The 26,135-nt window shown below is 39.3% G+C and overlaps 1 protein-coding gene across 2 annotated transcripts in view; it reads right to left on the reverse strand.

The window, feature by feature from the left end:
• The window catches only part of trim37 (tripartite motif containing 37), a 37,024-nt gene that overhangs the window by 7,238 nt on the left and 3,651 nt on the right, over positions 1–26,135 (reverse strand). Inside the window, exons 2-22 of one of the 2 annotated variants that reach the window (XM_040032385.1) lie at positions 24,624–24,629; positions 16,728–16,919; positions 14,856–14,925; positions 14,590–14,691; positions 13,258–13,298; positions 12,769–12,885; positions 12,363–12,450; positions 12,124–12,246; positions 10,182–10,305; positions 8,996–9,063; positions 7,952–8,076; positions 7,633–7,683; positions 7,194–7,275; positions 6,975–7,051; positions 6,126–6,305; positions 5,912–6,026; positions 5,473–5,664; positions 4,985–5,118; positions 4,777–4,859; positions 2,743–2,994; positions 1,346–1,654 (exon numbers count right to left, since the gene is read on the reverse strand). In XM_040032385.1, coding sequence (XP_039888319.1) covers positions 1,346–1,654; positions 2,743–2,994; positions 4,777–4,859; positions 4,985–5,118; positions 5,473–5,664; positions 5,912–6,026; positions 6,126–6,305; positions 6,975–7,051; positions 7,194–7,275; positions 7,633–7,683; positions 7,952–8,076; positions 8,996–9,063; positions 10,182–10,305; positions 12,124–12,246; positions 12,363–12,450; positions 12,769–12,885; positions 13,258–13,298; positions 14,590–14,691; positions 14,856–14,876 — 2,284 coding nt within the window. In that variant the 5' untranslated portion in view covers positions 14,877–14,925; positions 16,728–16,919; positions 24,624–24,629. The remainder of the gene's footprint in view (positions 1–1,345; positions 1,655–2,742; positions 2,995–4,776; positions 4,860–4,984; positions 5,119–5,472; positions 5,665–5,911; positions 6,027–6,125; positions 6,306–6,974; positions 7,052–7,193; positions 7,276–7,632; positions 7,684–7,951; positions 8,077–8,995; positions 9,064–10,181; positions 10,306–12,123; positions 12,247–12,362; positions 12,451–12,768; positions 12,886–13,257; positions 13,299–14,589; positions 14,692–14,855; positions 14,926–16,727; positions 16,920–24,623; positions 24,630–26,135) is intronic. The other variant, XM_040032386.1, reaches the window with a different exon arrangement.

The raw sequence follows: 26,135 nt of genomic DNA on the forward strand, positions 1-26,135 counted from the left end.
GAAAAAAAAGAAACTGAGGCTATGCCAACCTGTCAACTTGCTTCAGTCTCAGCAAGAGCATGTTAACCTGTTAGGTTTTAGCTTAGTGGATTCTGAGAGTATACGTATATCTGAGAATATAATGTAAACATCCTGTTCAAAAACAGTAAAATTTAGACCATGTAACATGTAACATATTGGAATCATATAAACACTTGGCAATAAATGAGTAATAAAAAAATACTGGTGGCGCCCAGTGCTGTCCCTTAGCCTTGTAGATACACTTGTGGTAAAATCCTATGTCGCCTTGTTCTAATGTCATTGCATTCAGAATATTTTCAGAAAACTTGACCTCTGACCTTGAGGTTAAAGTCGCCAGGCTTTGAAGTTGTCTGAGATTTTTAGTAGATGTACCTGTGGTATCAATATTTGAAAATATTAGGCGACTTCCTTCTTGAGTTATCACGTTCACAAACTCGGGTGTCCACACCGCCCACCCAGCCCACAGCAATAGCTCATCAGCCTTTTGCAGCTGATGGGTAAAAACAATATGTGTCAATTTAATATTTTGCAGTATTTTATGTTTCTGACCAAGTCCGCTTAAAAATGCTGGCCATCTGTAGTGCATCAATCTGCACTCTGCAGGCGAGTGCGATTTTTGCGACACTCGAGTATAAATTGGAAAACATTAGCTTATAACCAACTGCTGTTGTTGTTTAGCCAATTCATACTACTTCGCATGTGGTCGCTTTCTAAAAAGATACATAAAACCTGATCAGGTAGAACGGCAATGTCCAACTTGTCACTGTTTTCAAGATTGCAGGGCAACATGGTGGATTTTTACAGTGATGAACAGCTATACCTATTCAATAGATTTACTGTTCAAAAGCTAAAGAAAAAAAATATCTGTAGGTCATCATGTACATTTTCTGTGATCTCCCAGCACAGATACGATGCTCTCTCTCTGTTATGTTCATTTTCTTTTGCAAAGCACCCCCCCAAAAAATTTTTTTTAAACAAAAGTATTCGGGACAGCCCTACATATGAGTACCCTTGACAACTGACAATGTGGCAACCCACACAGATTGTCCTCTCTATTCCGGTTTGCACATTTGCTGTGTACTTTGTCCACCAGAATAATATGCCATGCAAAAAGAAGCAGCATAGTTTTCACACAGCTCTTCATTTCTACAATGTTTTTTCATTTTCAAAAAGAATTCAATAAATTCATTTCCTCAAGCAGAGATTGAGATAATCAAACGGACCAACTGTAGCGTGGGTAACCAGATAACTCAGATTCCCTGTTTGGTTGAAACTGTCACTGTTTACACATTAACACTGAACAGCCTGCAACAGCAGTCCTCACCGGGGCGGCAGGGTCTGGCTCGAGTCGCAGCTGCTCTCCCCACCAGGTCAAGCTCGCTGGGTTTATGACAAGCTGCCATCTCTGAATCGCCGTGATGAGACTGGAGCTCTTCAGCGCCGAAGGCCCCAGATGGGCCAGGCCTGGGCTCCGCTGACCCCCGCACCTCCAGCACTTGACTCTTGACATCGGCCATCTTGCTGCGGACCTCAGCCATCTGAGCCTTGAGGCGGATGAGGACCCCCGAGTCCGGAGCTGATCGTCGCACCACCTGCGGACGCCGCTCTCGTTCCTTCCTCGAGTGAGGATGAGCTGAAGACACAAGAAACAAGTTAGAGAAGCAGATAAGGTGAAGCTCCAAATATACAGCTTAAAACTATGTTTGGGGCTATGGTCGCAAGCTGCATGGTGGTTCGGGGACCAATCAGAAGCTTCCCTGTTGGTACTGAGAAAAAGCTAAACATCAAATGTACCTAAAGTCTTTTTACAAACTGCATGGCAGTTATGCTAAGAGTGGTTTAAATTCTCCAGATACTCAGGAAAACACTTCAATGCTTCCTTTATTACCTCCTTTAGCAGAGGATAGCGTCCTATAATTCACAACAAGTGGTGCAGATCACATAAATGTTAATTAACAGTCTGTTTCCTATTTCACGCAATGAACTGCTGAACTAAAGGTCTCAATGTGGCAAACATCTTATTTTACTTTATATTGTTTTTTTAATGACCTGTAAAAGTACGTAAGATGAGATTTTTGTAGTCCTTCAGATCACTGTCGTTTCAGACTTAATAACATCAGCTGTTACAAGGTGAGAGGGTAGTTTGTTGCCCTAAAAACTGTTTTTCTCTTTCCACCTTTCTTCAACGCTTTTAATCGATCCGGTCAAGAGAAAGTGGTTATAAAAGGATGCTGGTGGTAATGGTTTTGACCAATTTTTAAAGAAAAAAAAAAATCCACAACAAATTAGCTCCAATGTTTCGCCTAGCAGAGGTGCTGGGACAATATTAGTCCCAAGAAAACTGATTTTGGTCTTTTTCTTTGTTCTTTTCACAAAATTCTTGGCGTTCGCTGCACCCTTCTTCCTGATTCCTGTAAGCTTAATTTTCCACCCTGAAAATGAAAAGTTTGGTCTAATGTATTTTAGATGTAAATTCTTCTCCACTGATAAGAATCAGCATGAGGCTCTCTGGTAATCTTGTGCAAACACAGCGTTTATCCCCAAAGCCTACAGAACATCCTACATGTGTTTTCTATGCTTAAATATGTTGAAACCAGTGCTGTTTACATGCTAACCTGTGACCTTACAAAGTGTTTTTTATTTTGAGGAACCCCTGTGTCAGAGTTTGAGTAATGACTCCCAGTTTAGTGGGACTGATATGTTGTTAGCGTGCCTACAGACCTTGGCTGTGGAGGAGAGACACCGGAGGCCGAGGCTGAAGACCCCACAGGGATTCCACGCTGCTGCGCTCCTTCAGATCCAGCAGCTGGATCAGGATGACCGGGTCGATCTCCAGGAGGCTGTTACCACCTGGCCCAACAGCACCGGCAGCAGCAGCAGCAGCAGCAGCGGAAGCTCCACTGCCACTAGTACTGCGACCGGCAGCAGCTGCAGCACTACGGTGTAATGATCGCACACTGGAGTTGGAACCGCCTGCAGATCAGACACAAAAACAGGGTTTATATGGTTCATGTGTGGCTGTGCTTAAATTAAAAGAGGAATAAGGGGTTATTTAAGTGATTATTGCTCCATTTCTCCTTCCAAATATTCATGTTTATGTGTTATTTGAGCTGTTTCTTTATGTTGGAGATCTGGTGCTCTTCATTGTTACTATAGGTAACTAAAACTAAACTAAAAGCCATTGTGAAAAACCTTTCAGTTAACTGAAATAAAAACTTGATTCAAAAGTAAACGTCTATAGGATATATTGTGTCCTTAAGTTTTTAATATGGTTAAATTTGCCAACAAAAAGCCTGAGGAGGTTTTAGCTGTCTGAACTTCTTAAATTTTTTAAAATACTTTTTTTTCCCTTTTTTCTTTTTTTAATCTTTAGACCTACTGAATCTGGGATTCAAGTTTAAGTGAAGCTCAACAGAAACACTGATCTGGTTTCAAGCAGCAGTGAGACATGTTATTATCTGTACAGCCCACATGAGTTTCTGACTGGCCGGTTTCCAGCTGCTGGGAGAGAAAATTCTCTAAAGGTTTTCCAGACAAAGAAACCTGCATCAAAAACAGAGTTACAAAACAGGCTGGAGTCTCTCGCTGAATTGTAACCTAATCATAAAAAAATAAAAATTACTCCAATGTGGGATGTAAACAATATGCAGCAAAGATATGTTCAACTCTGACATCTAACACCCCCTCCCCACACATGTACACACACGGACACCAAGTGCTTCTATATCGGCAGGCTGCGAGGGGCATGGTGCACCAACACTGACTCATCCTCTTCATGCCTTTCAACACCAACACAGTCAAACACGCCTGAAGGAGCCGCTTTGAGGTCCACCATCATATTGCTGTGATCTGCCTCTACAGTTGTCAAACAACACAAATAGATTCCTAAAATTCTCAAACAGAGGCTGGCTTTTATTTGCCTCAACTGAGGAGACAACAGGGCCTTTATTTGAGAAAGGACAATAAATATTTGATGGTTACACTCCGTAAATGGAGGGAATTGTTCAGTAAACCCACTGGGCTTTTGTAGCAACTTTTAGATGAACATTTTTGTCATGAAAATAATCAGATTTAACGGTTTAACTGCCCTACTGAGTTACAATGAGAACAAACACCATATTTTATTTAAATAACTGAAATATATTCATTTATACTATTAACCACAAGTTACAGCCCTCTAAGAAGAACTTAAGCATTTAGAAATCTTTTTTTTTCCTTTTTTAAAATCATGCTTTCATGTAATATGAATTAAGACTGGCTAAATTGCACTTGTATTTTGATTTAAGAGCTTCCATTTGATATTTCTAAGTAAGAAATAGAGGTTTATAATCAACTTTAATGTGTGAAAATGTCCTTATTTAGAACATCTGCTGTAAATGTACAACATTACACCTTGAGTAATGTGCATATTTAATATTACTTTAATTGTGTTCTGCTTTATAGTCATTCATTCTTGATTTCTCCTCCTGCTGATTTATACTTAAGAACAAATTAATGAAAGCTTATTTCAGGACACAATTTGCAGGGGTAAAAAAATAAACAGTTCTTTGTTGTTCAGCAGCATAAATCATGTGTTCACAAATCATGGTTCTAAGTTTGTTTCTGTTTGCATAGGTTAAATAATCCTTCAAGAACATAACGATAAAGCTGACATCTGACATTTTTAACACTGCTGTGTGTTAAAAAAACAAAACAAAAACATGTCAGCTGTGGGAAACTCAAATCAAACAGTTTTATGAATGTTTTAAATTATACCCGTGGCTCCAGCCAAGTCATCAGGAAGCTCTCCTTCTTCCGTGTCCAGGTTGCCGATGAAGTCGACATCATTCTCCCCGGACCTGTGAAAATATTTCTGTTAGTATCCATTTCTTCGGCTTACCAAAGAAACCAAAGCCTTCATTATCAAATTACCACCAAGCACATTTTTTGTAGAAAGTTTCACAATAAAGCCATTTGTGCTCACATTGTCTCCTCGTCTATGTCATTCTCCTCAGTGTTGCTGGTGGCTGTGGAGCTCCCTGAAGTGCTGCTGCCATCCAGAGGGTTCACCTCTTCTTCTGTCAGACAGTCCACCTCCAGGTCACCGTCTGACAGCTCCTGGACAACAGAGGAGCCAGGCAATTAATGAGCTGTATCCCGTACAGGAAGACGCTGGATCCCAAAACCTCCAGCTCTTATTCATTTGATTTTTAATTAAAATTCAATGAAATGCCCCATAAAAAGAAAATTTTAACATCAATAAATTAATAGCTTAATAAATAAAATATCCAAATAATACTAGATAATTAGTAGTTTTTGACATAGTCATAACACCTCCAGTGAAAACATGATGCACATCACCTAAGAAAACCTGTATAAGCTCAGCTATGCACAGACACCCTCTCGAATAAGAAAACATTAAGAAGCAATCAGCTGTTTTTTCAAAGTCAAGCAGTATTTTCCCATCCTCACATTAGAGTCATCGTGTTGCGTCCTCTCTTCTTCTTCTCCTTTCTTAGTGTTGCTCAAAGTGGTCTGAATCTCATCGTCACTCTTCACCGAGCGAGGGTCTCTTTCAGAGGTCGTGGTGCCCGCAGCAAGCCTCAGGTCAGGAGGCGAGGAGCTGCGTGAGGTCTGACGGCGAAATAGCTCAATAGCGAGCCTCTGGAATCAGAAATACAGAGATTCGGGGAATATTATTTAGCTCAAAATAAACAGACACTTAATTATGGAAGCAACTCCAACTAGATGAGTCAGAGTGACTCAGAGACTTTGGCATCTTTGAAAACTTTGGAATCTGTTTACTCTAAAGCAATGGCTGACGAGAGTCAGTGAATCCTAAATTCAACAAACAGTAAAAAAACAAAACATGCCTATAAATACAGAACACAAACACGGACAGACAGAGTACCTCTTTGAGATTGTTGATCTGCTGGATGTAGCCACTCTGGGCCGACTCCAGCTGGCTGATGTACCAGTACTGATCTCGGCACTTCTGGAAAAAGGTAGGTGAGCGAACCTGATAGCTGAGCAAAGAAAACCAATGATACTCAGTCACACTGGGATAAAAGATCTCCAACTCAACCTGATTCTACATGACTAGAATTGGGCGTGCGTGTTCTCACCGGAGGACCAGTGTGTCTGTCTGCATGTTCAGGTATCCCTCACTGGCTAGAAGATCAAGCCTGAAGAAGCGGTTGTAGCCCCAGCATTCACCGACCTCAAAGTCAGAGGCAAACTCCCGAATTATGTTCTTTGTGGGGTCACTGGAGGCCTGATGGACCATCTCCACACGGTACTCATATCTACGCATATCAAAGAGCATATCAACACACAGGAAATGCAGCAAAAGCAGAACTCATCCAGGACTTTTGAGGATGTATTTCTTTAAAGAACTAAAAGACAGTGAACGGATATTTAACACACCAAACTAGAAGTGATTAGTTTTTCAAGCCACAAGTATTATTGAGTCCAAGTAGGATCACCTGATTTTGGTATTAATCGGCTAAAAATGACAAAATTTGATGCAGTTTTCTCGTTAAATATTCAACCAGGGGTTCCCCTGTTGCTCCCCTGGTTGAAGCGGTAACACGTCTTTAAAACATGAAAGAAAAAGTATTATCTCCTCACTGATGCCAAACTCATTTTTCAAATATCCTATATCATGTAATGTAATGGTTTTTGTTATACTGTGCATCTATTGGGACCAGACTTTCATTTCATTTTAAAACAACCTTGACGGTTTTATGAAAAACACTGGCTGCATTATAACTGAACATTTTTAATCTATGTGTCTTCCTGCATGTTAACTGTAAATCATTCAAATTGGACTTGAAAATAAATCTTTTACGCAAGTCAATTTAGCCCCAGGCTTGACTGTAAAAAAAATAAATAAAAAATTGTCACAGAAATAAAACAGAGCAGAGGAGGAATTTATTGAAAGAGCAGTCAATGTACAACAAAATATTACATACTTTGATGTTTCGGGAAGTCCTGCAGACAGTTCGAGGAACACAGACAGATAGTTTCCACGAACCACACCGTTACCGTCCTGCAGAAACACAGAGACATGTGCTGCTTTAGCAAAGACAACGTGATTTCTGTCTAAATTACTACAGTCACAATAACCAATCGATGTCAGCTAGAACTGCAGCCAGGTTTTAAAAGGCACACATCAGCCGTTTTAAACTCACTGGGTAGACTTTGAGTCTCCAGCAGAGGCCAGAGATCTGCAGGGGAGGGCTGTAGACCGGGTCAGCCCGCTGCCTCAGGGTGCTATAAACAAACATATATCAAACGAGCTGAAACCCTATCAGGATGTTTTGATAGATTTCCCATTTGAAGCTTTTAACTGGTTATTTTTACTCTGACTCATTTTATTTTGCATTTATATTTGAGTTTAACTTGTAACATTGTAATAGTGTGTAAAGAGATTTTAATCTCAAGGAACTTAGTTAAATAAAGGCTAAATAAATTTAAAAAAAAAGTACCTTACATTTTTCCATAGTTTATAAAATCCTCAACAAAACTTAAGGATGGTGTTTGAAGATAGGAAGAAGCTGACAGTATGTCAGAGTGAGAGTTCCTTGTTTGTCTTCTCTATGACCAAATGCAGCCTCAGAGATGATTTACCTGAAGTTGACTAGAACAAAAGTGCTGGAGTCATAGGCAGGAACCAGCTCACTGAAAGCACAAAGAGGAAAGATGACTGCACATAAAAGCACAATAATTAACCTGTAGTTTACAGTCACTGTCAGGTTATTTCCTTTAGTATTATGAGCCATAAAATTTAATCGATTGATAAAAAAAAAACAAAAGAAACAAATGGGAATCTCCTGCCACATAACATTTATTATTGATGATAATTTTTGTTATCCCTAGTAGCTAAGGCATTTCGTTGCATCCTCCCTGGACCGTGAAAAGCGTCTGGTGTTGCAGCTGAGGATATTACCTGGTGAAGTCTGGAGGGACGGGCGTGGTGACGAAGGACTGCATGGGTTTCCGGTGGACCTGCTGGAACATGAGGAGGATCTCTGGGCTCTTTGAGATCAGTTCGCTCTTACTGCAGGAGTGAAGCTGTTCAGCACACACACAATTCAGGAAAATCATCTCGTTACTGCCAGCAAGCAGCTGAACAATCGATGATGTGTTGATTTTTGCTCAGAAAAAATAAACAGTTAAACTGAAATTCAACTAAATGTTTTACTTAATTCAGTAACAAAAGAAGCAAAGTCAGAATATAAAAGTTCATTTCTTAAAACAAAAAACAGTAAACAGTCTCCCACCTGACCCCCTCAAAATCTGATTCTTTTGTAAAAAAAATAAAAAATTGTAATTGTAATTTAGTAAAATGTTACATTTATGCTATGAAGATCTATGAAAACTAATAAAGTGCAACTTTTTTGGAGTTATTTTACAAAATAACTTCGAGATGGTAAATGAGATGACCCATCCCTCAACGCTGCCAGTATTTCTGTATTTAATGTGCTGTAATATTTTCTGGCTGCTACTCTTAGTGCAGAAAAGCTCATGATTCATCACATCACATTGTAAGAAACAATCGTGCAAATGCAACATGCCTGCTCGCCCGATTTGTCGTGCAACATGCTCTGCTACTCAATAATGAATAAAAGAAGTTCCCACAGTGTAAAATAAAGCACTTACAGTGAATTCTCACCAGCTCTGCAGCCATTACATCATACTTTTGGTTTTATAACTTGCAGATGTATTGTTTGGATACACCTCAAATTAGTCGTTTCCTTTTTAAAAACAGTTAACAGCACAGTTGAAACTTTTAAAATATTGCACCAGACACTTGCTATAAGAGAGGATTTAAAATATACCTTGACCTTAAAGACTGGAATAGTGTTGAATCAATGAGACAGCATGTATTGCTGTATTGTGTGTGGGGTTTCTCAGCTTTAATATTACACAACTAACAATATGCAGTAGGAAAAAAATGAATGGAGGCTTTGATCTGCTGCAGACGACCAACCTGATGCTCCACCTCCTGCAGCAAAGACTCCAGCAGCTCCGTCTCCTGGGTCAAGGACGTCTTCTGGCCTGATGGGGAGGAACGCAGTTCTATTTTCAGTACTCTTGTGCTGAATGTCAGCCCTGATGGAAGCTGCTGAGTGAGAGTGTGTGGGAGTGCAGGTTGTGTATGTGGGCGCCGAGTGCACGGATCCACTCAGTCCAGATAAATATTTCATATGTATATTACCCGCAGCTATAAAGGGCGCCTCTCACTGCTTTCAGTGGGGAGTCTGCGTGTTTTGTTGGGTGAAGGTCTCGACCTTTAGACACATTTAAAGCCAGTCTTGCAACAACAAGAAAACTAAACACTGCCATACGTCTTTAACCTGTTAAAATGATGCTTATTCTATTGGGAATGCATAACCAGGTGGCGACAGAACTGGGATTAATTTATTTAACTGCTAAATATTAATTAATGACTACAGTTAGTAAGGGTGACCCTAACATACCATTCTCTTCAGATAACTCTAAATATGTTTTTTCAGCAGTTTCATCTCTTATTTTTTGCAAAATACTGCTGAATGCTCCTTAATTCATGTTTAATGATATTTTAATGGTAAAAAGATTTTATGTCACCCCGTCAGCAAAACATTCATTTTTTAAAAAATACTCCTGGCTCTGTATGATAGCCGAAATCTGGTCATCTCAGACATGCAGTTCTGTCTGTGAGTGCCCAAGCCCCACCCGCCTGCTTTTCAGCCAATCGGAAAACAATTGTTTGACCTTGTTCTAAACAGAGTTTGAACCATCTAATGGGCTGCAGGACATTTTTTTGAACAGTTAATCGTGCAAAGCTACTCTGGTGAAGTCAAAAATATGCAGATGAAAATGAGAATAATGTGTCCTCTCCTGCAGCCTAAAAGCCAGTCATTCAATTCAGCTTACCAGAGTTCTTTCAGTATTTTTACATAAAAGTAGGCAAGGTGTTCAGACATGGAAATAATGAGCTTGAAAGTGGTCAAAAATGTTTTTAAAATAAGATTTGAGGTCAGCTCTTTTTCAGATAAAAGCAATGCACTGAAATGATGTGTAATTAATTAAATTGAAGGTTAAAATGTATATAAAAAGCTAAAAAAAGAAAAAAAAAAACCATTTATCTGGACATCTGCTTTTGATAGTGAGTGTGTGCACAGTGTGAGTCCTACCCATGAGGGTGATGAGCTTATTCTTGAGCTGGTTATCCAGACGAGCGATCATCATTTCCACGGCGTTACGTATCTCTCGGACCCTCTCGTCTTTTGCACCCCTAACTGCCTCAACGTTCCTCTCCTGAACCATCAAACAAAACACACAAACACACTGTGTTAAATATCCGTTCACCGTGTCAACTTCACTGACAAGCTTTTATTAAAACAACAGTGCCATCTGCTGGATGTCAGCAATACAGCACACCCATACTGTAGGCTGCGGATTTGATATCATTTTGAAGTCTAATCCTGTGTGTTGATTAGGACTGTTGTTCAATTCAATTCAATTTTATCTATATAGCGCCAAATCACAACAAAAGTTGCCTCAAGGCGCTTTATAATGTACAGTAGATACTTTATTGTTGTGGTCGCTATATCACAATGTCACATCTATCGTTGGATGTGAAGCATAGGAAATTGGGGGTAACAAAATAATTCAACTTATATGATTTATCAAGATGATATTTCATTTTCGGATGGAAGTATAATCACAATATACCTAGAGCTAAAATTTGACCACTATGATAATCTGGGATATGGAATTCAGATTAATGCAGTCCAAAGTTTTTGGTCTAACAGACAAACATGAAGGTATCCCGAGGCTATAGAAGCATCCTAAAAACTCTCAGGATACACCATTCAATAGACACACAAACCAACAAAGTCAGGCACCATCACAGAAAGCATTTAGCCTTTTAAACAGGAGAGTGAGCTCATCCTCTCGCAGGACGTATTATATTCAAACAAAAAGCAAAAGCAGACTCCACAGACACTGAAACTGAACACAAGCTATGACGCAAACAGACTGAGTGTTTTTGCCTTGTAACTGACTTGCACTTATTTCAGCATTTATGGGCATTTTAATTTATTGTGTTATATTTTATTATTATCTATTCTTTGTTTCACCTTTCGTCTCACTCTGTCCATCATGTCAGGTGACACGATACGTGTGAAGAAGCAGTTAGAGAGTGGATGCTTTCATAAGAGAGATAGAGAGACAGGCAGTCTTCATACAACTCATCTATGTGTATCTTTCAGGAGTATCATGATAACAGTTCCCTGAGTTCACTGCTGTTTGCTTTAATGTCACTGCTCAAATTGAGAAGGCCAGAGTGACCCTCAGGTGCTCCTGAATCCCACCACCGAACTACAATAATGTAGCAGTGTAATCACACAAATAATGACCAAGAAACACTGCAAAGTGCTTTGTCGGGACATTTCATGCTGTACCCAGTTGACATTAATGACCTGAAACTTTAAAGTGGGCCTCAGAGGTCCTAAGTTAAAACAATTTCCACAGGCTCTTTGACTTAAGCTTTCCTCTACAAGTGGGTCATTAATTGGGCTCTATGGATTATGGAGCTGATTTTATTTCTTTGTGCAAAACAAAAATGCTAGTTATTTTTTATATTAATGTCAGAAAATAAAAACATTTATGCATTTTCTGCATCAAAAAATGAATGTGTATAAATTCCTGTGTCAGACAGTGTAACACATTTGCTTATCATAACAGTGGCGTGTAAGATACAGCAATACATATAAAACCTATTCCTTCAGCAGAGAATCTAAACTCTACTTAAAGCAGCATAAGTCACCGTGGTAATCTAGACAGCTAAGAAAGGACACCTTTGTAATACTGAAAACTGAGTTTGCCTCAAGATAACTCGCCAACCCATTAATAATTCTTCATAGTCGAGGGAGAGAACATCCCTCAAGTCCCATGACTGTCAAGAAGAATTTAAATATGTACTATGATATGAATCTGCAGTTAAAAAGATTTACTGAAGAGGTGAAGGTGAAAAGTGATGAGTGCACGAAACAGAAGGAGTTTGATCTGACAGGACAGTAAATATCAAACTATTGAGCATTTGTTGTTCATAAGAGAAAAAGCAGTCCTCACCACTTCCTGCACCAGACTGATGAGCTCCATGAGGCGGCGGCGCAGCTTGGCAACCTCCTCCTTCACCTTGGTCACATGCTGCTCATAAATCTCCACCAGGGGCTTAAAGGTGTGGCCGCCGTGCTGGAAGCAACCAAAACAGCAAAATTCACCGGACGCCATCTGACTTTTATGTAACGAAAAACTCATTAATGAGAGCGTTTCTGACTTTGCCAACTATTATATAAGTGAAGCATTACCATGCCTCCCCACAGGGCACACTGGTGACAGATGCATTTCTTACAGGTCCAACAGAAAACACTCAGCTTCTCGTGATGGTTCTCACATCTGCAGAGCAACAAGACAACCACTGTTTGTTTCCCACAACTGTACCAAATTTGATTGTTATTCTCTGAGTTGAGCATCACAGAGCATGTATCAGTAACCCCAACCAAAAAAACAAAAAAAAAAAAACAAAACCCTGACAAATATAAAACAATGGTGACACAGAATGAACAAAACTTCTTAAAATAACTTTTCATAGTTCTGGCATTAAGATTTGATTTATGAAGAGAAATTTAAGGAAGACAGGGATATAAAAATGACAAGAACACTTTCAACTCAGAAAACAGGACTGGGACTGAAAGACACTTGTCAAGAACTCACTTGTCTTTATCGTTGTCCTCATGCTTGGTGAGGCTGCAAAGCTGCAGGGTGTCCAGCTGCTGGGTGACCTCCTCCGCCCAGCGACAGTTGACAAGCTCCCTCAGCTGAAGTGGAGCCCTGTACAAAAGAATGCACACACATATTTTAATAACTGCATATCTATTCTAACATTATGAAGCAGATCAGAAAGTTATCTTGAGGCTTTTTGTCTGTTTCGCTACGTTTCATCAGTTTTATTGGTGTTCTCCTTGCCCATAGGATATACTAAAGACATAATATGCTTATGTCTTGCTGAATTAACTCACATCGAATTCATATGTATTCCACGCTGTTACATTGTGAGTTGTATAGCTCTTACACACTGTTTTTAGTCATTACTCTGGTCTTACCAGGTACCTTATGAGTTCAAACAAAATTCACATGGACCATGAAATATTCCACCAAATGTGATTAGTTATATGAAGCAGATGTGTGTTAGCAGGTGCTTACCGACAGTGTGGACACTGTGCTCTCTGCTCCGTCAGCCATCGCTGTTACACAGGAGAGATTTCAGCTTAAATACAAGCAGCACAAACAGTCTGCCAAAGATTCATGATTCAGGACAGAGCTGGAATCATTTTATATTTTTTTCTTATTTGTACATTCCTTATAAAGACCAAGAAAAACTAAACTACACAAACTGATCCTACCGAGTGTGAGGATAAGCAAAGACTGACTCATGTGAATCATCGGCATCACACTGCTGCACTGTTGACCAAATATTATTGAAAGGGAACAGTAACAACTGTGGTTACTGTTGGTGGTTATTGACTTGATAAGTCATCTCAGTATTTATCAATGTAGCTATAAAACATGAAAGAAGTAGTGGTGGCAGCACGTGACCGATCCCAAAACCAGTCACCATCAAATTTTACAAAGATAAAAATAACATGTATAAAAAACACGAAGATCTTACACACATAACGGTGGGCTGAAAGATACACAGGTGTGCTGGACAGTGTGTAGTTTATTATTTTTTAAAAAGTGCTGTCTGAATGTTTGTGTGTTCTTTAAGGGTTTGGATAGTAAGACTGGAAAAGCTCTACATAAATCCCAACTGTGTGATTTAACAGACTTATCTGTCTCACCGCTTTATCATTAATGGCTCAATCACATTAGAGTAAAAATAGGACATCAACCTCATTTCAAGTTGGAAAAAAAACAGCCTAATGCCTGGTGACTTCCATTATTTTATTTATTTATTCCCCACATTCAGTGATTGATTTCAAGTAGTTGCATGAAACCAGTTGGTTGCCCAGAGGCTGAGCGTGAAACACCCTCAACCAGCAGGTGACCACTTTTAATCACAAGGTGGCTGCACAGTTTGGCTGCTTGGAGGCAACCTCTCAAATAATTGTGGTTTAAGTCTGATTCTATGATCACTCACGGACAGGTTGGCGAAGTTTTGCAAAATCTGCTGTCTATAAAAACGGACTAGCAACATGCTGCAAGCAATCTGAGTCAGTCTGCGCTAATAAGCATTTGCAACATGTGTTTCTGCAACAGGAGACTCGACAAAAATTGTTGGCAACTGGTTGCATTTGGTTTATATTCCTCTATAAAACCAAGGTTGTCAAGTACGTATGTTGTTTTGTGGCCCTTGTCTTTGAAACAACTATTAGAAAAGCAACAAGACTGTACGTTCATTGCACATAGTCGCAGTAATTTTGGTCACATCACAAAATTGATTAGATAAAAACTAAGATACTTGTAAAAACTGAATGCAGAGTTGTGGAGTGAGGAGAACATTTTCTGATCGCTGCTATGTCTAAACAGACTCACTCGTATACAGCTGAAGCAGCAGAGTTTGGAGCAATGTGGACAGAGGCGAGCATCCCTCAGTTTCTCCATGCAAATGAAGCATCGAAACACCTCAGCAATGCTCTGCACAGGGACAGAAGAACGTTTTAAACCGACTACAGCCACAGAACTCAACACCACAGATTATGAAGATTAAACCATGCACATTACATGAATTTGGTAAGTAATACACTATACAATACAATATATAATGTAATACATCATAGCAGTCTAACAGTGAAACTGACCTCAACACTTTGCTCATCCATTTCAGCCAGTTTGATGTTCCGGGCCTCACAGACAAGTCAAACAAGTATTCTAAAAAAGAAAAACAGTATAAGGATATATCAATAAACAAACTGTGCTTTAGTTGGACAGTTGAAAGTAGGCACCTGACATTTGAGATCAAGGTTTGCAGGATTTGAAACCTCACAAGCATTTCAGAAGGTTTACAGATGTGATGTAGAAACTTGATGGCTTTACTGCAAGCACACTGAGAATGGACCCTTAATTTTTGCTTTAATTACTTACATTTCTTAAATAAAACATCACTGTATAGAAATAGTTTTTTTAATACAATTTAGTAATTTTAAGTATTACTAAAACAAATAATATTACTTTTTAAAATAAAAACATCACTTAATTGTTAAGTTTAAATCTATACTCACAAGCCACTTCATTATTACCCCCATTCAACTGGTAGTTAACACAAATATCTAATCAGCCAAACACACAGCATCAACTCAGTACATTTAGGCATGGACAAGACAGCCTGATGAAGTTCAAACCGAGCATCAGAATGTGGAATAAAGGAGATTTAAGTGACTCTGAAGCATAGCTGTTGGTGCCAAATGGGACCTATGACTGCATAACACGTTGAACCTTGAAGCAGAAGATCAGATGACCACACCGAGGACCACTATTGACAGCCAAGAACATGAAAATGAGGTTCACCAAAACTAAACAGGACAACAGAAGATTGTTGAATTTAGTGTAAAAAATTGGTGCTATAAAGATGTGGGGGACATTTTTTTTTGGCACACTTTGGATCCGTCATACTATGTGAACGTCTTTTAAGCACCACACTTAGTATTGTTGCTGACTATGTTCTAAAAGGTGCTTCTAATGAGCTAATGTGCCATGTGAAAAAGGTCAAATCCCCTCAAACCCATTTCTTGACCATGACAACAAGTACTCAAATGTCATTTACAGTAATCAGTCCAGTACAGTACCTTTGGGATGTGATGGAACAGGCGATTCACATCATACATGTGCAAATGAAACACCTGCAGCTGTGTGATGCCATCATGTCACTATGGACAAAATCAAAGGAACGTTTCCAGCTATTTATGCCACAAAGAATTAATGCACTGCTGAGGGCACAAGGGGGTCAAACCTGGTACTAGGAAGGTGTAATGTAGCTGGTGAGTGCATATGGTCCGGCATGTCTGGAGCCTTTTTTGCAACTTTAAAAAGCAATTTACTCAAATACTTAATAAAGAGAAAGTAGCATAAGTTGTATTTATTTATTTTTATTATCATTTAATTATTTCTTGTGAAAGCAAAAATGGCACATCTTTTACTTTGACATATCGTATATTAAATGGGGTTTGGAAGGTCTGGCCACATAAAAATCCAGGAATGTGCAGTAGTAAACAGCAGTTTTTTTCAGGTATTTTTTAAATATTATTATTATTTTTATTTAATATCCGAGTAAATGGGGAAAACGATCAAAATTGTCACCCCTGCAGCTCTAATCGATACTCAATAGTTGCACGTGGTGAAGATGAATGTAAACCTCAGTAACATCAGTGCAACTGTGTCTGTAGAGCACAACACAAACAGTGGGCTCGCCTACATTAGCAAAAACATGACAGTTGTTGTGAACGGCAGCCTGCAATCTGTGCCAGAGGCCCAGCATCAGCAGACACAAAACCAGTCCGACAGCAGCAATGGCAGCAGCTATAGATGGAAGGAAGATATACCCTGACAGTAGCATATAGCAGGATAGCCTGAATACAAAAACATATATAAGTGCGTGTATGTATATTTATATATCTAGAAAGAGAGAGAGAGTTTTCATAGCTAGCTTGCTCGCATTAGCAGGGTCGTTCACTCACCTAGACGGAGACTCGGCTCTGTCCACCCCGCCAGATAAACAAACCACGGCTAACGGCTACATTATAATATATTACAACACCTCCGTCGCGTAAAGCACCGCAAAAAAATAAAAAAGACTAAAGTGCTACTCAGATTTAGCTGCGACAAAATAGACCTCACACTGTGCCGCACCAAGGATGGTATACAGCTGCCTTTTTACCTAAGCTGAAGATGTAACAGTGGTTGGTGAGAGGCTGTTTGTCCCCTAGCAATAACCAATCGAATGGCTTTTTTTCTTCTTCTATTAATTTTATGTGTTTGCAAGTGACAGAAAGTCTGTGGGGCTTTGCCGCCCCCAAATGGAAAGTTCGGGAAAGTACAGCGTAAACCTTTTAAGGCAGGGCAAAGCACAAAGTGTATACTGTATATCGTAAACTGTATCGTATACTATATATAACTGTCTAATATATATTAGTATATTAATAATATATACTAATATATATATATAGTATAATATATATACTAATAGTATATTAGTATTAGTATTGTATATATATATATATATATATATATATATATATATATATATATATATATATATATATATATATATATATATATATATATGTATATATATATATATATATATATATATATATATATATATATATATATATAGGTTAGAGTGAGACAGAGAGGTTAGAGTGAGACAGTTCAACTGCCAGACTGGGAGTAGAGGAAAAATTTATCTTAAAACCTTCTCTTTAAACTGCTGCTGTGTCCACAGCGTTCGGTCTACAGCTATTATTTGACCCTCAAGACGTAGCCATCGTTATTCTCTTTCCAACAGTGTGTCTTCCAAATCTCAGAGATGTAAACTTTTTGAACTGTGTGGATCCAAGTAGGGGGATCACATTTCAGTCATTCAGTGATTAAAAGAATATGAACTTTTAATATTCTTTCGGTTGTTTTCTGACTCTATTTTCGTTTGTCATTACTCAGCTTTTTCTAATTTACATTTTAAACCTGTTCAGCTACTTTTCAACTTCTTCTGTGTGAACGTCAGCTTTCAACAGTTCTGCACTTTTTTCAGGTGACAAAATTCAGTATTTTTCAGCTCATTCAACATTTTTAACTTAACATTCAGCAAATATATCATTTCAGCTCAAAACATTCAGTTTCTTCATTCATTCATTCTTCAGAAAATGCATTTTCTAGCATTCATACTGAGAACATATTCATACTTACTTCATCACTGGATTGTTATTAACTTCATAGCTGGGAGGCAGTGATTACACTGGAACATTGTTAACAATTTTGACACATAATAGTTTGAAAAAATCCCCTGGTTTGTTCTCCACACCCACTCACAGAACCGTATTAATTTTCATGGCATAGATAAAAGAAGGTGGTGGAAACATTCCTCCAAGATTGTGGTCCATACCAACATGATAGTATCACACAGTTTTTGCATTTGTTGGCTGAATATCCAGGATGGGAGTGCCCCTTTTCACCACATCCAAAAGGTGCCCTATTGTAGTGGGATCTGGCGACTGTGGAGGCTACAGTGGGGCGATCGTGGCTCAAGAGTTGGCAGTTTGTCTTGTAATCGGAAGGTTGCCAGTTCGAGCCCCGGCTCGGACAGTCTCGGTCATTGTGTCCTTGGGCAAGACACTTCACCCGTTGCCTACTGGTGGTGGTCAGAGGGCCCGGTGGTGCCAGTGTCCGGCAGCCTTGCCTCTGTCAGTGCGCCCCAGGGTGGCTGTGGCTACAATGTAGCTTGCCATCACCAGTGTGTGAATGGGTGGATGACTGAACGTGTAAAGTGCTTTAGGGTCCTTAGGGACTAATTAAAGCCCTATACAAATACAGGCCATTTACAGTGAACTCATCATTATGTGCAAACCAGTTTGAGTATATCTAAGCTTTGTGACCGTGCTGGAAGCAGCCATCAGAACATGGGTACTCTGCTATGGATGAATGGATCCATGCTGTTACTGTCACTGAATGCATATTTTCGTTTTCTCATCAGTCTCTATAAATCCCAGAATTGGTTGTGAAGGAAAATCCCAGCATACATCACCACCTATAACGGCTTCAGCTCTTCTGGAAAGACTTTCGGCATTGTTTAGGAGTATGTTTCGGGGAATTTTTGACCGAAAGCACATTTGTGAGGTCAGACACTGATGTTGGACGAGAAGGCCTGACTCACAGTCTCTGCTCTAATTCATTCCTAAGGTGATGACAAGTTCTCCTGGGAACTGCCAATCCCAGACTCGTCCGTTGGCTCATCAGGCAGAGAAGCATGATTTGTCACTCCAGAGAACACATCTCTCCCCTGATGCCCTGATTTTTTGGCTCATGATCAAGAAAGCATCTACCTTAATGCATTTCAGTTGGCCTCTTTTACCTTTCTTTGAGGTTAACGATTAGTTATGTAAACTAAAAATGAACACCATGTCAGGCATTTTTTCCTAACCCCCTTTGTTCTGTTGTTGTGTTTAAGTATCTGCTGTGGTTTAATGTGCTGCAAGGAGATGTGCCACTCTCTCAGAGATATAAAAAACAGTCATCCCACAGAGCAAGAGGGAAAACAAAAGGAGCTGCGCAACTTAGCAGAAGCACATGACTAAAGACAACAAGTATGTGAATGAATCTCGTAAAACCCAGGGAGTTGAGTCAGATGCTGTCTAACTGCTGGGTAAAAAAGTAAAACAGCAAAAATGTTAAACATGTTGGATGGTTAAATGCATTTGGGGATGAGGTGTTTTATTATTGCTTAAATTAAACAACAAAAAATAACTAGCTGTGATCATCAGCAGGATCTGCTTCTCATGTTAAAAACTGTGACAAGTGTCATCAGTTTCTCATATAAGGTTGTTACAACTGCTGTTGTAATGTTGTCTAAATATGCAAATCTCAGTGTGCAGGTGCCTCTCCGGGATTGGTGGATCCAAAGGACTGACCATACAGACTGGCTAAGTAGTTGGACACGACTTATTTAATGGCAGTGCATCAGGAGATCTTTTGTTACTTGCCCAGTGCCATTCGCCTTATACAGGAGTAGTAGGGGTGAACTAGCATTCTGTTTGATTATATTATGTTTTCCATAGTTAGGGGGGCATGTTGCTGTCATTTGGTTTAATTCTTATGAGCAGGTAAGTTTGTTAAATCGTCGAGGTAGCCCCCTTTTTGTTGTTGTTTTGGCATTAGGTCCATCTTGAAGTTATAACCACCTCCTTTTTTTGTGAAAAATAACCTAACAAATCAAATTATGGTAAATAAATCATTGTCAAACTTTACCAGTTGTGTGATGTGGCTGCTTGGGGTCTGACGAGGATAGATCACCCTTGTGTTGTGGTCTGGCCACCCCTAGATGGGCCATAACAACGTAAATTTGCATGTTTTTCTGCTATTCCTGGGTTTTAGATGAATTATTGTATAAATGCATTCAATCAAAACCTACAGCAAAGATCTAGATGTGCAAACATGAGCTGTTGAGTTAAACATATATGTGCTCCACCAAGCAGCACCTAGTGCTTTCATAGGTTACTAACATACACTAATACTATAAATGGCTCCTGCTTAATGAGGAGTTTTCTAACACGTTTACATGAAACTTAGTATTTTTTATTATTATTCCCCATTTAGTTCTATCGTTTTTTCAAATTGCTCCATATTTTAAACTTTTAAACTCATTTCAGTCCTCCTGTTATAGCATACAGAGCCAGGACAGAAACGTAGGACAAACACAGCAGAAATAAACAAAAAAAACAAATCAATTATCAGCGCAGAATCTAACGTGAGAGCAAACCAGGAAATAACACAAGTGCAAAGCTGATATGAGCATTACATAAAAGAGGAAAAATGGAAACAATCCAACAGAAAGTCTGACAAAGACAGGTGAGGACAGGATAGACAGATGAAGGACAGATGGTGAGAAAGAGTTAAAGAATGAGGTGCATGTAAACATAATCCTACAGACGTGAAGACGATCAGTAAAAAATAGACAAAACATGTGAGGAAAACCCCCAGCAAGGTAATACAGGAAGTAACCAAATGAAATATACTAAATACAAGATGATAACAGAAACATGTAGGCGAGCATGTAGATGGGACAGGGTTACCATCAAGCTTCTGGAAAGGCCTTTCCAAAGCCCTTACCTCAACTGCATTGAAAATTTGTGGACTATGTGTAAAAGCTGGGTCCCTGTAATGAAACCAACCAGTTCAAACTAACTGTGCCACTTCTGCCAAGAAGAGTGGCCAAAATGTTCAGCCAGAATTATGCCTGATGGCTACCAAGAGTGAATAGGTGAGATGCAATTTGCAAAGCAACATTTAACCAAATATTAGTGGGGATGTATGCATGTATTTGACGCTGTATGACCCTGTGTAGATTAGAGATTACGTAAAGTTAAACTTGCACCCAATTCTTGTCTTTTTTGTTTTGTTTTGTTTGTTTTTTAAGTAATTAAAAATGTATGCTTTCAAATCATTTTGCCCTTGAAAAAGAACAGAGCGACCGTGTCTCAGGGGGTTGGGAAGCGTATCTGTAACCGGAAGGTCGCCGGTTCGATCCCCGGGCTCTCTGTCCTGGTCGTTGTGTCCTTGGGCAAGACACTTTACCCTACCGCCTACTGGTGTTGGCCAGAGGGGCCGATGGCGCGATATGGCAGCCTCGCTTCTGTCAGTCTGCCCAGGGCAGCTGTGGCTACAACCGTAGCTTGCCTCCACCAGTGTGTGAATGTGAGAGTGAATGAATAGTGGCATTGTAAAGTGCTTTGGGTGCCTTGAAAAGCACTATATAAATCCATTATTATTATTAATTAAACAAAAAATCATTAAATTACCGTGACATTAATGCCCATGATGAGTATATGAAAACTTCTGACCAAAATTGTATATACTGTTGATTTGACACACTCAACAGATATCAAACAAAACACCGTGGTTGGATGGCAGCAGATGACTTGCAACAGGTGGTGGCTAGATTATATCTATCTATCTATCTATCTATCTATGCATATATATATATATATATGTGCGTGTGTGCATAGCGAGAGTGAGTACTCAGTACTTTGGGAAAGCCCCATGAAGGCAACAGAAAGCAGTGATGAAGATCTGACCTGTAGAAACCTTTTAACAACTTTTAAATCTATTACATCAGTATTGCTAACAAAACACTCTCTTTCTGGCATGTTGGATGATCTCTAAGCCAATATAAAAAAAAAAGAGCAGGGTGTAAAACTGAAAATAAAACATATTGGAGTACATCCAATCAGACCCCACCCCATGAGATCGTACAAGTCATCATTTTATGTATTAGTATCAGTGTTTCTTTATCAGCCTCTCACATCATTATGGAGGAATTTTGGCCCACTCTTGGTGTTTGTGGTCATTTGATTATTCATAGCTCTCTTAAGTTCCTCCCACACAATTTGACTTACAGTTTTTCTCCATTGGTTTGGCTCATTTCTTGAAACAGAAATTACGTTCTCAAAACTCTAAGATCATTTGGCAAAACACTCTTACAGTTTAGCACAACACTATAGCTCACCTGCAAAAGCTCATATCTCTCCCAAAACAGTTCCCTCATGTGTCAAAACTACATTTCTTTCTAATCTGAATAGTCAGTGCCCCCAAAATGCATCGTCCCTTTGGCATTGTGTGAGTACTGCCATACAAAATGTTTAGATGTTTTGTCACTATGGCAGAGGACCAACAATATACAACAGAAAAGAGTAGCCTCCAAGGTTTGACATCACAGATTGCACTCACACTACCAAGGAAATTATAACCATTTTATATTCACACGCAAAGAAAGTTTCATACATATGTAAAAAAAAAAAGTACATTACAGTAGTAAATTGTATGAACACAAAATCAAAAAACAAGGACTTATTCAGTGGTCGCTGTACTCATTCTCCCTCTCTTGTCCACTGTCTTCACCCTCCTGATTATTTACACGCTGTTGTCTGTCTGGCCACAGATTCTCATCCACATCACAGCGGATACTTTCTCTTGCGATGCAACGAGGGAAGACACGGCGTGCATGCCGCAACCATCCCCTGCGTCCATAGCATGGAGCAGGGACGGCTGATCCTGAGCATGATGCTCATACACTCTCCAGCTCCAAGCAGAGAAAAACTCCTCTATCGGATTGAGGAAAGGAGAGTAAGGTGGTAGGAACCCCATGAACATCCTTGGATGCGTTGCAAACCAGCCCCTAATGAGTGGGCTATGGTGGAAATTGACATTGTCCCACACAATTACATGAATGGGTAGGTGAGGCCCTGTGAGACCTCTCTCATTTTCAGTATAAAAATCGGTATAAAGGCGATCCAAGAAGATGAGGAGCTTGTGTGTGTTGTATGGGCCAAGACTGGGGAATGTGAGTGGCCACACCATTCTCAGAAATGGCAGCACACATAGTTATATTGCCCCCTCGCTGACCTGGGACTTCCACTGTGGCCCAGTGGCCAATAATATTACAGCCACGTCTTCGGCCCTTGGCCAGGTTGAAGCCAGCTTCATCCACGAACACCAGGATGTGAGGGGTCTCATGTCCTTCCAATGACATTATTCTCTAAAATAGAGTAAAGAACATAAAATCAGTCATACAGAAGAGTCATATACTACAGTTACACAATTACATGTTCTCCCCCACAGGTTCAATATACTACAGGCCACTACTCCAGTGGTTCTAAACTAGTGATAGGCCTATGTGGAAGTACTGCAGGGGTATTTGATAGAAAGGGGAGTGGGAAATACTGATGACTTACTGAGATGTTACAGTAAAACCTACAGTATTAGATAGATTTGATTGGGAGACAATAAAATAAGGATTATAATGAGAATTGTATCATACAGTAAACTGCAGTTTTCTGTTGAAATTGTTAAAGTCAGATGAAGCAAATACTGATTCTGAAATCAGGTAAAGGAGGTATTGAAACCAAATAAGTGAACTACTGCTTACTGTGATTACAGGTAAGGTTATAATGAGAGACAACCAGTAACTGACTTACATTTATATACTGGTAGCGCAGCTCCTTCACTCTGTCAGAGTTCCTCTCAAATGGTACCCTGTAGATTTGACTCTTTTCATTTTCTCATCTCATCGTCATCCATAGGCTTTCCCATGGCAGCCTTTCCAAATAAGGCGCATGTGTTCAGTTTTCTAATTGTACTGTCATGACTTTTAACATTTAACATGCTCACCGAGGGCTGGAGAGCCTGATATGTAGCTCTTGAGCTTTTTGCAGTTTCTGACGTCTGATGAGGAGCAAGACTTGCTTCTTTAAGATGATTGCTGATGTCTTTCTTGCTTGGCACTGTGTTAACACACACTTGAATGCTGCAGACCAGCAAACTGCCAAAACCTCTGTTTTTTTGCTGTGTGGTTGTTTTTTGTTGACAGTTAAGCCAATAAACTCAAAGCAAAACTGGTGTGATGATGAAGACAATAGCGAGCTACTATCTTTATTTGCTTATTTGCTTTTTTAAGATGTCAAACACATGATGAGGTCACTTCATGAAAGCGCAAATAAAGAAGAAATGCATGCACTCCTTAAGGCAAAGGAGTGCCTCCTCCTTTCTACAGGTAAAGAAATATCCAACTGTCGTATTTTGTGGAGAAATGCAAATGGTAACCAGTACACCAATAATAACATTTGTTTATTCTGGTTTGAGAAAAGCAAGCAACAGTATATAACTATACAAAGATTGTCCTATATTAATATTAATATTACATATTACATATTACATATTAATAGATGTATAACACCATGCTACTGCTGTTTGTGTAATGCTTCAGCTGCCAATATTCCAGTAGGGGGCACTATAATCTTCATACTACACATTAAATTAGTGAAGTAATAAAATAACATATGATAATATGTTATACTACTCCCTACCCGATCCTACTCCCAAGAACAACAACTACCTCCTAAAAGTTCCACTCAACCGCTTTTTTTAAAAACTAAACTTACATTAAATTCATTTGGGATTTTCTAAGTGATTATTATTGATCAATGAATCATTCTCAATTATTTATTTTTGCTTTTATTGGCATATATACACAGGCAAATAGTTTTAAGTGCTTAAAAGTAACTATCAAGCGAAAGCAAAAGTAAAAAGGGGGAAAAAAAGATAAACAAAGTGCAAAGCATGAAGAGCGAAGCTTGAAGAGCCCAGCAACTATGGTCTCAGACCTCTTATTGTAACAACATAACAATTGACAACAACTCTAATAGAAATCCATGTGCAAAAGAGTTAAAATAGGAATGTCATCCTTTGGTGGTAGACATTAATATTGCTGCACAAATGTCTATACTTGCAGTAGGTGGCATTTGACAAACTGGTATTGTGTTGTGCTCCTTGATGAAAATACACTGCATGTCCTCTAATGCTCTCAGGTCCAAGACTTATTCATGATTCCTAAAAGTAGAATGACAGGTAGAGCCTTTAATAACAAAGTTATTAAATCCGCCCATGAAATTTAGCCCAGTTTAGTTTAGTTTTTGTCAAAATTTCCCCAAGTTCTTTTTAAACAGAGGGAAACATAGCATTTCTAAACATACTAGTTTTCTTTAGAATCATAAACGACTTCTATTTGCACACATTAACTGACAGAATTTCTTGAGAAGTATCAAGAAATTACAAAGTGCAAAATAGTACAGATCAAACCTGGCAGACTTTGGAAGCGAAAGATTTCAGAGACTTTGGAAAGAAAACTAGTAAGAGATGTGTCTAAAGACCCCAGAACAAGTGCCAAGACACTACTGAATAACTTAGCCAAGTGAGGTAGTCTCAAAGAAGATGATCACTAGACCCTTGCACAGCTATGGACCGCGAGATTGTACACCAAGAAAAATTCCACTTCTGCAGATGAGACACCTTCAAGCCAGACTGAAGTATGCTAAAGACAACCTAGAGAAAGATTATACAAACTGAACTTTGGTCAGATGAAAAGAAAAAACTAGAACTCTTTGGCTACAGAGATGCTGCTTATGTTTGGAGAAAGAAGGGAGAGATGCACAACCCAAACACTGTCCCAACAGTGAAACACGGTGGGAGGAGTCCAGTGGGTGGAAGGAATCATAAAGAAAGAAAGACGTGAAGAATTGAAAGAAAATGTCAATCAGTCCACAATAAAAAAAACTGAGTCTGGGTCATCACTTTGTCTTCCAACACAACAACAACCCATGCATACGTCGATGGAAGAAGTGCCTCCAGAAAACCAAAAAGAATGTAACTCACTAGCCTGCACAAAGCCCTGACCTGCATCCCATTAAAAATCTGTGAGGTGCAGGACCTTGGAGTAGGGGTATGTCACCAGGGTGCAGAGGAGGCTACCCCCCCCCCCCTGTCCCCTTCTGGCTGCGTCTGCCTCAATTTTATCTCACAACTTAGACATTCACATTACT

This window comes from Simochromis diagramma, unplaced genomic scaffold (assembly GCF_900408965.1).
Source record: "Simochromis diagramma unplaced genomic scaffold, fSimDia1.1 OVJJ01000216.1, whole genome shotgun sequence".
Taxonomy (NCBI): domain Eukaryota; kingdom Metazoa; phylum Chordata; class Actinopteri; order Cichliformes; family Cichlidae; genus Simochromis; species Simochromis diagramma.